The following is a 10,518-nucleotide window of genomic DNA, read 5'->3' as shown; positions in this document are numbered from 1 at the left end:
ATATATATATATATATATATATATATATATATATATATATATATATATATATATATATATATATATATATATATATATATATATATATAAATATATTAAAACTGCGCCACCTTCTGGTAATATGTAGATACTACTTAAATTAACTTCGCATCTGCATGAAGAGAATTCAGGTTCCTTTCTGGGATCTCGATCAGTTAGCCTACTTCATCCTCCAAAATTCTAGTCGGCGTACAAATGGAATATATAAACACACAAAAATAAGAACTTTTAGAGAGAGTAGCTCCGACTAGAATAAATATGTTTCTTTAAGAGGATTTGGCGCGGTTGAACAAACCGTTAGAACGATCAGAGAACCGGCCAATCAGAATGGATCAGTGGCGAACATCACAGCATTGCAATACAGGAGCAACTCACTTTCAGTAATTAGAAGTACCGATCCTTTACAGTACTACCGTTCTTAGGCGTCTATAGGGATGGAGGCGGTGTACACACAGGGCGTTTGGATCGCAGAGTTTCTCCAGCAGCAGACTAATGACTTAGAGCACTTCTGGCTCACAATCACTCACATCGGGGATCCTAAAGCAGCATTTCTGCTCGTTTTCCCCTTCACCTATTTTATTTGTCAGCGAACCGGCGTTGCGGTGCTGTGGGTCGCGGCTCTATCGGAGTGGTTAAACTTGGTGTTTAAATGGTAAGATCTTTAAAACCGACAGAAAATACGTTAGGTGCAACCATTCATTATAAAGGGCCTTTATTTTCATTTTTAAAACAGCCACTGGTACTTTTTTTCATTTCGTAAAACAAATGTCATCTCACTTTTGTAGTTATAAACGTTGTGCTATTCTTTCATTTTATTGTAGTATTTTAACGTTGCAGCTTCCGGGTCAACACCGCGGTCCACCTCTATAAGTTGTCCGTGCTGAAACTCTATCAATGGAACCTTTGTTCCACTACTCTCTGTTGCAACTTGTGTTTTCTAGTTTCTTCATCAAAGAAACGTTTAAAACCTCAATTACTGATGTGAGTTAGATTTTATTAATGTATGTATCGAACTTCTTTAAAAAAGTAAAAATTAAATCATAGCTTCACATTTTGCCTTTTAGTTAACGTAGAGAGGGAAATATATATAATACAAATTAATACACAGTGTATTACATATACATTTATTTCTAATTTTAACTCAAAAGGTTTTATTTTTAACATTAACTTTTTTTTATGTGCAATTTAAGTTATAATGTAGTTTCGGTTTTTTATATTAACTAATTATTTTCCCTTAAACCCAATAATTTGTTGTGAACCCTTGACTGCAGAAATTGGACATTTTTATTTTATTAAATGCTTTAAACCAGATTTAAATTGACATACATTTTCAAAACATTCCAACTTTTTTTTATGCTTTTTTGCACTATATTCACTGTTTTTATATTGTCTGTTGTAATTTTAATGGCATCTTGCTTTAACTCTTTGTACTCTATATAAGCTACTGGAACTAGAACTTCCCTGAAGGAGTAATCCCAAGGGATAAATAAAGTTAGTCTAAAACATTTTTACTTTTCTTACCTCAGTCCAGATATTTTTCATTAAAATCTTGAGGATCCCAGAGCTTTTTGCTCAGCACTGGCTTTGATCTTGGATCTTTCTTATAAAGATCTATTATACTCAGTTTTTTTATGGATCTGGGTTGACCGGCTACTCCTGGCAGGATAATTTCTAGTCTAAATTTTCTTCTTTTGTGGCTTTCACTGTAGATTACTGGAGCCTTGAAGTCTTTGGCTCTCATCTGTTCTTGGTTTTTAGATAACAACGTGTCACTATTGGGATTATTTAGGGTACTTTATATTTTCTGCCTATTCCTATTTATGAATTATGTTAAATTCTTAAAGGAATAGTACACCCAAAACATGATTTGCCTTCATTTTCTACTCACCCCCATGCTGAACAACACCCTGGAGTACTTTTTTGATATCTCAAATGCATCTGGAGATCTGGGAGGCTTCTTGCTGTCTGCTGACATTCAAATAATGGAGGTCTATGGTGCCTGAGGCAGAAAGGTCCATAAAAGTCCACAAAAAACGTGTCAATATTCCTCCATACTGCTCGTCCAATGTATTCCAAGTGTCCTGAGTGGGTAGCATCCAGAATTTACTCGAAACGAAGTCATTTAGAATGTTTTTAGAGCATAAACAGTAGTGTATAGGATTTCCTGAAAGCGCGTTCACGACGCTACGGAAACCGCGGCAGACCAACCCAGACGAAAGTGCGCATTCAGCTCAGCAAAGAACTCATGCTCTTCCTCAACACTGAAGTCCTCAGACATTTTTCTTTCGTTGTTTCTTTCTTTGCACAGGTAAACAGCACATTTCTTCTTCTACGCTTGCATTATCGGCAGAGCAGACGCTGAATGCGCACTTTCATCTGGTTTGGTCTGCGCGGTTTCTGTAGCATCGTGAACGCGCAGGCGCGCGCTTTCAGGAAATCCTATACACTACTGTTTATGCTCTAAAAACATTCTAAATGACTTCGTTTCGAGTAAATTATGGACGCTACCCACTCAGGACACTTGGAATACATTGGACGAGCATTATGGAGGAATATTGACACGTTTTTTGTGGACTTTTATGGACCTTTCTGTCTCGGGCGCCATAGACCTCCATTATTTGAATGTCAGCAGACAGCAAGAAGCCTCCCAGATCTCCAGATGCATTTGAGATATCAAAAAAGTACTCCAGAGTGTTGTTCAGCATGGGGGTGAGTAGAAAATGAAGGCTAATCATGTTTTGGGTGTACTATTCCTTTAAGATCTGGAGTACTAAGGCCTGGATGTGGCTGGTAAAATTAGATAGAAGTTGGTGATCAATCATATAATAATTTTACTAAAGGTTTTGAGTTTCATTTTTTAAATATAAATCTTTATTTGAATCAGCAATCTGGATAAACGTATCTTTTTCAAATGTTAAATTTATTTGTATTTAGAGTTTAAGGCAGAAAAAAAAGTTGAATAATGATTTGTGGTGAATGGTTCCTCCTATTTTCCCCTCAGGATGTTGTTTGGAGAACGACCGTTCTGGTGGGTCGGCGAATCTCAACTTTTTGTCGAAACACAACCCAAAATTTCCCAGTTTCCATCCACCTGTGAAACTGGACCAGGTGAGGCAAAAATCAAACACACTCAAGTCATAGATGACCCTCTTCTTTTGGAAGAAGAGTTAAAATCTCCAGATTTTGTGATTTGTTTCCTCAGGAAGTCCATCGGGACACGCGATGGTGACCGCCGCAGTCTGGTGGGTGGTGGTGTCCTCCCTGGGCTCCTTTCTGTACTCCCGCACTGGAAGGTAAACAAAACGGAAATCACTTTAATAAAAAGGAAAGGCGCACTAGTTTTAATCCTTTTTCCTTTGTGTTCAGCTGGCTGATATCAGCTGCTCCCTCTCTGCTTTACGTGCTGCTGCTGGTTGCAGTCGGAATATCCAGGATCTTTATCCTCGCCCATTTTCCTCACCAGGTTGTTGCTGGATGCATTACAGGTCTGATACAAGTTAGTTTATTTATTTTCTTTATACAGGATCATTTCACAGGCTTGACATGGTTACAGCAGATGATAAAACATGTAAAGGGAGTAATGTTACTAAAAACTAAATCTTTTATTTACGGATAATTCCAAAATGTTAACTTTAGCTCAACTCAGAGGAAATATGTTGGAGTATGAATAGTTTTGGTCTTAGCTGTATATTATGATGGCTGAGGACAGGAAGGTTCTCCTTTAGCAGTCAGGGGATCTGAAGAAGTGTCTGAAAATATGTTTTCATGCAGGGGCGTAGGTTTGATTTTAACTTTGATAGGGACACTATTGGTCTGATGTCATTGGTCCTATGCAAAAACATGCACGCTAATTTTTTTATCCTTGACGGGAAAATCAGGGTGTTTCATTTAAAGAGAAAAGCAGCATTTCTTGCTACATTTATACACATTTTAAAGCACTACACTAGATGCTGTTTATCAATGAATCAAACTTAACTGGTTGTGATGAATGAGGAATTAGGACTTTTTTCCACTTTGAAAAGGTTTGCATTTGAAAGTAGCAGCGACTAAGACAGTAGGTAAATCTGTGCCTATTTAACAAAATATAGTCTAAATATGTCTGTTATATGAGAATTTATTTTTTATTTTGAAGATATAGAAATGTGCAGAGGTAAATAGAGGTAAAATCCACTTATTTAAATGTTCTCTTTGTATCATGAAACAAAGCGAAATAAAAGATTCAAGGTACGCCAAATAAATGCATTGTATTTACATGTGCCCTGGAACTAGTAGAGGAACTGACACTGAGCACTTAAAGGAATAGTACACCCAAACATGATTAGCCTTCATTTTCTACTCACCTCCATGCTGAACAACACTCTGGAGTACTTTTTTGATATCTCAAATGCATCTGGAGATCTGGGAGGCTTCTTGCTGTCTGCTGACATTCAAATAATGGAGGTCTATGGCGCCCGAGGCAGAAAGGTCCATAAAAGTCCACAAAAAACGTGTCAATATTCCTCCATACTGCTCGTCCAATGTATTCCAAGTGTCCTGAGTGGGTAGCGTCCATAATTTACTCGAAACGAAGTCATTTAGAATGTTTTTAGAGCAAAAAACAGTAGTGTATAGGATTTCCTAAAAGCGCGTTCACGAGTCTACGGAAACCGCGGCAGACCAAACCAGACGAAAGTGCGCATTCAGCTCAGCAAAGAACTCATGCTCTTCCTCAACACTGAAGTCCTCAGACATTTTTCTTTCGTTGTTTCTTTATTTGCACAGGTAAACAGCACATTTCTTCTTCTACGCTTGCATTATCGGCAGAGCAGACGCTGAATGCGCACTTTCATCTGGTTTGGTCTGCCGGCTTCCGTAGCGTCGTGAACGCGCAGGCGCGCGCTTTCAGGAAATCCTATACACTACTGTTTATGCTCTAAAAACATTCTAAATGACTTCGTTTCGAGTAAATTCTGGATGCTACCCACTCAGGACACTTGGAATACATTGGACGAGCAGTATGGAGGAATATTGACACGTTTTTTGTGGACTTTTATGGACCTTTCTGTCTCGGGCGCCATAGACCTCCATTATTTGAATGTCAGCAGACAGCAAGAAGCCTCCCAGATCTCCAGATGCATTTGAGATATCAAAAAAGTACTCCAGAGTGTTGTTCAGCATGGGGGTGAGTAGAAAATGAAGGCTAATCCTGTTTTGGGTGTACTATTCCTTTAATATATTAACCTCACTCTACAAGCTGTAAATCTAGGATGTAGTTACTCTATGTAGGAGCCATTTATAGTTGTTGGTGTTTAGGTGTGGTTTGTTTCTGGGTTATTTGTTTTGGGTGGTGGTGACCTATATTCTGCTCTACCACTGGTGGCGGTGTGGAGGGGAAGGCTTTATAGGTAAGACGTGAGAGGGCAGAAAGGGTTTTGGGTGACGGGAGGTCATACGGTTTTTACCGCTTTCTTTGGCCCACAATAGCCTGCGTCCTCCGGTTAAATTCTGTTATTTTCACATTCTCCATAGTTACCTGTCCATCTCACGTGTTGTAAAGACCGCCACTCGGATTGTTTGGAAAGTTTGTTCATATACAAACGTACTTCAATAACTGGGTACGCCCATACCTTATATCCTGGTTTCCACCTCCTCTTTTAAGTGTGTTAAATTCCAGATTCCCCGCACCCACAAGCGACAAAAAGGTGGTTGATAGTCGCTACACTCTATTTAACCCATTTCATGTATTTTATTTAGGGCTGAAACAATTAATCGGATTAATCAATTATTGAAATAATGTCAAAAAAATTTAGTAATCAATTAATCGTTAACTGGAGTATAGAGACTCTAAAACGCTGATGAAGATTCTCAGTCATCCAGTTCATAGTCATTCCGTAAAAGTTCAAAAAATATCCACAATCCAATTCAAATTTGAATTGAGAAAGCTTCCTGGAGAGGTGGCGAAACGTCTTCAAATCTTGGAAACCAAGTCCAGTGGATATTTTTTTTTTTTTTTACTTTTACGGAGAGACTCCTCTTTAGCTCACAGAGCGACCCACTATTATACCGTTAAATTGTAGAAATTATACCAAAATTGTAAAAAAATAAATGCAAATTTTGAATTTTAGACAAAACATGTTTTCGTCTGTCAATATTCTCCTTCAAGAACTCCTCTACTACTGCAACAATGCTGTATTGTAAATTATAAACATGTTATTCACATGTAATTATTGGTAGGGACAAGTAGGTCGGTCCAAAATTTTGGTAGGGACATGTCCCTATGGTCCCTATGCAAACCTACACCCATGGTTTTTTGCTGAGTTAAAGTTTCTAGATTATTAAATAAGAACTTTGACAGGTTATCCTCAGTCATAACATTAGAAACGTGGTTCTGTTTCTCACTGATAAGAGCTGACTCTTTTCAGGGTTCATTCTGGGAATTCTTCTTAGCCGCAGAGTGCCAGAAGGGCGCCCCCTGCTGTTCTTCTTCAGCTTCAGCGCTGTCCTGCTGCTCAGCGCTCTGATGCTGCACGCCGGCCTGCAGCAGCTCAGCATCGACCTCTCCTGGTGAGCATCTCAGCAGATCTAAGCTTCCATCACAGGCGTCTCATCTCATTGGGTCCGCCTGTGTTTCTTTTCTTTTTAAAGGTCTATAGCTTTGGCTAAGAAATGGTGCAGCCACGCTGAGTGGATCCGTTTGGACACAGCCCCGTTCTCCTCCCTGACCCGGGACTGCGGGGCCATTCTTGGTCTGGGGCTGTCCCTGTACTGGAAGCCCAGCGGATGGTCCCTGCCGTGGGCTCCCAGAGCTCTGTCCCTGGCCGTTTCATCCATGGCTCTCTACCACATAAACCGCCTGCCGCTCCCAGTCAATCCGCAGGGCCTCTTCTACAGCCTGGTCTTTGTTAAGTTTGCCCTGGTGCCTCAGATCGTCATGGTGCTGGTTCCTGGTCTGGTCCACGTTTTCACACCCAAAAAGAAAAAGGACTAGAAGTGATCTCCTTCAAACAAGTTCATTCCCAAAGAAACGGCGCTTTCCTACTTTAAATTTATGATTTATTTCAGAAACTGTCGTCGGGTGGCGGCTTTATTCAGAAAACAAAACTTGATTTTCAGACTTTTTCATTAGTAATTTGATTAAATATCTTTATTTCCAGCCTGTATTGTAATATTTTTTATTTTTCTATGACGACCACCCCCTATCCTTTATCTAATTGTGAATTTTTATGCTTTTCAAATGTGCAGTAAATGTACTGCTGCTGTTAAGTGTTACATGTGGTTTTATTTTTGCAGAACTGTTTAACTGCACCAGGCTCAGGCTGGTAGCAGCTTTTTAAACATTAACATTGTAGGTTAAAATAAGTGGAAAAGCAACAATTATTCCTCCCGTTGCTGCATTTACTCACAGTATTGGTGATTACAGTTACACTTATTAATCATTTAATAACTTTAGTTGTTTACTTTATTGTTTCAGCGGATTTCTGGAGCTTTGATCACTTTTTATTAATCTGTTCCCTCGATTAGAAATATTTCCGATATGTGCAGCCTTGTTTCCCAGCTCCAGAAGTGGGCAACAACAGGTGGGGGTGGGGCTACGTACTTTTTCTGGTATCTGAATAAAATTTTAAACTATAGGAAATGTTCTGATAGTTTTAGAGCTTTAAAACTGTTGCTTTAAGCCGTTTTTTTTTTTTTTTATAACTTTATTTTTATTTTGATCGTTATTAACAAACAATACATAGAAACTATAATAGACAAAAAGTACAGAACAATCGAAGCAAAAAACAAAAAACAGGGGGAGACTCGTATTTTAGTAACTCAAAACACGTGGGGACCATCCATTTCCAAAATTAGTCCGGTATCGTTGATGTGAAGTTTGTCCATTTTTCCCATTTGTCTAAGCATTGCTGCTCCTGCGTCCTCAGCCTATGTGTTAGAAGCTCCATCTCAAATAGTGAGATCACAGTCTGTATCCACTCCTTTGTGGTAGGAGGTTCAGATTTGCACCACCTCCTAGTTATCACCTTTTTAGCTGCCACCAACAGAATTTTTAACAAATAACAATCATTATTAAATGTGATATTGTCCAAAAGACCAAGGTATAATACCAGACCGGACTTGGGTATTGAGTAACCCAGTATTGTTACAATCTTACTGTGAATTTCGTTCCAGAACTGAGTAATTTTAGGACAAAGCCAGAAAATATGCGCGTGATTAACATTAAATTCTCCACAATCTCTCCAGCATGGCTGAGCTCTAGATTTGAATTTACTAGTAATTTTGGGTGTTATATAAAATCTGATTATATTCTTCCAACAATGTTCTCTCCAGATTCTGGAAGAGGGTGTTGTAATTTGGGTCTTCCAAATATTCAGCCAGCCTTCGTCGGTTATTAGAATATCAAATTCCCTTTCCCATTTTGTTTTAATATTCAATGTATTAGTGCCTCTATTTTCTAACAGATATTTATAGAGTAAAGACACTGTTCTTTGTTTTTTACCCTTATAGGTCTCAATCAGCATTTTGATAATCCCATTTAACATTTGGGTCTATTTTTTGTTTTATTTCTTTGTTATAGAAGTCCCTTAATTGTAGATATCTAAAGTGATCTTGAGTTCTTAGAGCAAACTCTTGCTGTAGTTCCTGGAAACTTTTAAAGTGCCCATTGTTAAGGACTACGCATAACGCTGTTAAGGCTCTTTCTGACCACTGTTTAAATCGTGTGTCTTGGATAAAATATTTATTATAGGCTGGCCACTGGATCAGACCCAACTGTTTCTCTAATTTGCATATTCGGATTATATGTAACCATTTACCCAGAGAAAAACTAGTAATGGTATTAACATTCTTTAATGTATTCTTAGTGGTCTCTATATCACCAATGATACTCCGCAGTTCTCTTCCATTAACTCTTTGTTCAATATTTTTCCATTTCGCTTCATAATTTATGTCACTTATATTTATTATGGGAGTTATTTGGGCAGCATGATAATATTTTCTAAGGTCAGGTAAGGCCCTACCTCCTTTCTCCTTTGGTATATGTAAAGTTTCAAATTTTATTCTGGGTTTTTTACCGTTCCATATGAATCTAGAAATAATCTGGTTCCATGTTTTAAACTGTCTTTCCGGGATTTCTATAGGTAATGCCAAGAAGAGGTACAATAACCTTGGTAACATGTTCATTTTTATCGCTTCAATTCTGTAGCTGAAGTCTAGTGTTAGGACATCCCACTTTCTAATATCCCTCCTAATTTCTTGGTCCACTTTAGTAAAGTTAGCTTTGTACAGATCACCTATGTTTTTCGTTAATCGTATTCCTAGGTAAGTCATCATAGTAGAGCTCCAATTTAAATAATATTTTCTACGTATTGATTCAGATGGTGTATAAGCGAATGTCAAAACCTGTGTCTTTTTCAAATTTAGTTTGTATCCTGAATAGAAGCCAAATATCTCTAACTGGTTGATCAGACAAGGCAGCGAGTTTTCAGGGTCTGATAAATAACAAATAACATCGTCTGCAAACAAACCTATTATATGGGACTCATTATGAATATCTATACCTTTAAGATCCTTATGTTGTCTTATGTGTTGTGCCAGTGGCTCAATAAAAATTGCAAATAAAGTTGGTGACAAACAGCAGCCCTGACGGGTAGAGCGCTCTAGTTTTATATTGTCAGTTAGATTTCCATTAATCTTGATTCTGGCCACAGGTGACTGATACAAAGTCCTCACACACTGTACAGCTTTTTCATTAAAGCCAAATTTTCCAAGTGCTTTATATAAGAAGTTCCAGCCTACGCTGTCAAAAGCTTTCTCTGCATCGAGACTGATTAAGATAGCTGATGATTTTTTATTTTGAATATGGTCTATTATGTGAAGTGCCCTCCTGATGTTATCTCGCATTTGGCCACCCTTAATAAATCCTGTCTGGTCCTCATCTATGATATCTCCAATGAATTGCTCAAATCGTTTCGCTAAAATCGAGGTATAGATTTTATAGTCCATGTTTAGGATAGATATTGGTCTATAATCAGAGCATGTTTCACTCTTCCTTTTTTTCGGAATGACTGTTATGATTGCTTCTCTCCAAGATGGCGGGAGCACTGCATGTTCCAGTGTATAATTAAATGATTTTTCTAGTAGTGGTAGGAGATCTTCGCTGAAGGATTTGTACCACTCAGATGGCAATCCATCACTTCCTGGTGTTTTACCATTTTTTAACCTATTAATTGCCTTTTGTATTTCTATCCTAGTTATATAGGAAGTGAGAAGTTTGTTTTGGGTTTCACCAATTGAGGGCAGATCCAGTGACTCCAAGAAGGTTTCTATCTGTCCATCATTAGCAGAGGGAGGCTGACTGTATAATCTCTGGTAGTATTTCCTAAACCTGTCCTCAATAGTTGCTGGGTCATGTATCATTTGATTTGTTTCATCATCCTTTAATTTATAGATATGTCTATCTGACTGTTGCTTTTTCAATTTCTTTGCCAACAGTTTTGTTCC

The 10,518-nt window shown here is 38.1% G+C and overlaps 1 protein-coding gene across 1 annotated transcript; it reads left to right on the top strand.

The window, feature by feature from the left end:
• Positions 1 to 192: 192 nt before the first annotated feature.
• g6pc3 (glucose-6-phosphatase catalytic subunit 3) lies at positions 193 to 7,695 on the top strand. The gene is made up of 6 exons (XM_038296897.1): positions 193 to 691; positions 3,041 to 3,147; positions 3,242 to 3,332; positions 3,406 to 3,524; positions 6,441 to 6,582; positions 6,664 to 7,695. Exons 1-6 carry the CDS (start codon positions 474 to 476, stop codon positions 7,004 to 7,006), a joined length of 1,020 nt encoding a protein of 339 aa, XP_038152825.1. The 5' UTR covers positions 193 to 473; the 3' UTR covers positions 7,007 to 7,695.
• Positions 7,696 to 10,518: the final 2,823 nt, after the last annotated feature.

The sequence above is a fragment of the Cyprinodon tularosa genome, unplaced genomic scaffold (assembly GCF_016077235.1).
Source record: "Cyprinodon tularosa strain WSP-4 unplaced genomic scaffold, ASM1607723v1 ctg38, whole genome shotgun sequence".
NCBI classification, from domain to species: domain Eukaryota; kingdom Metazoa; phylum Chordata; class Actinopteri; order Cyprinodontiformes; family Cyprinodontidae; genus Cyprinodon; species Cyprinodon tularosa.
Note: the sequence above shows the minus strand (reverse complement) of the source record. Positions and strands in the feature narration are given on the sequence as shown.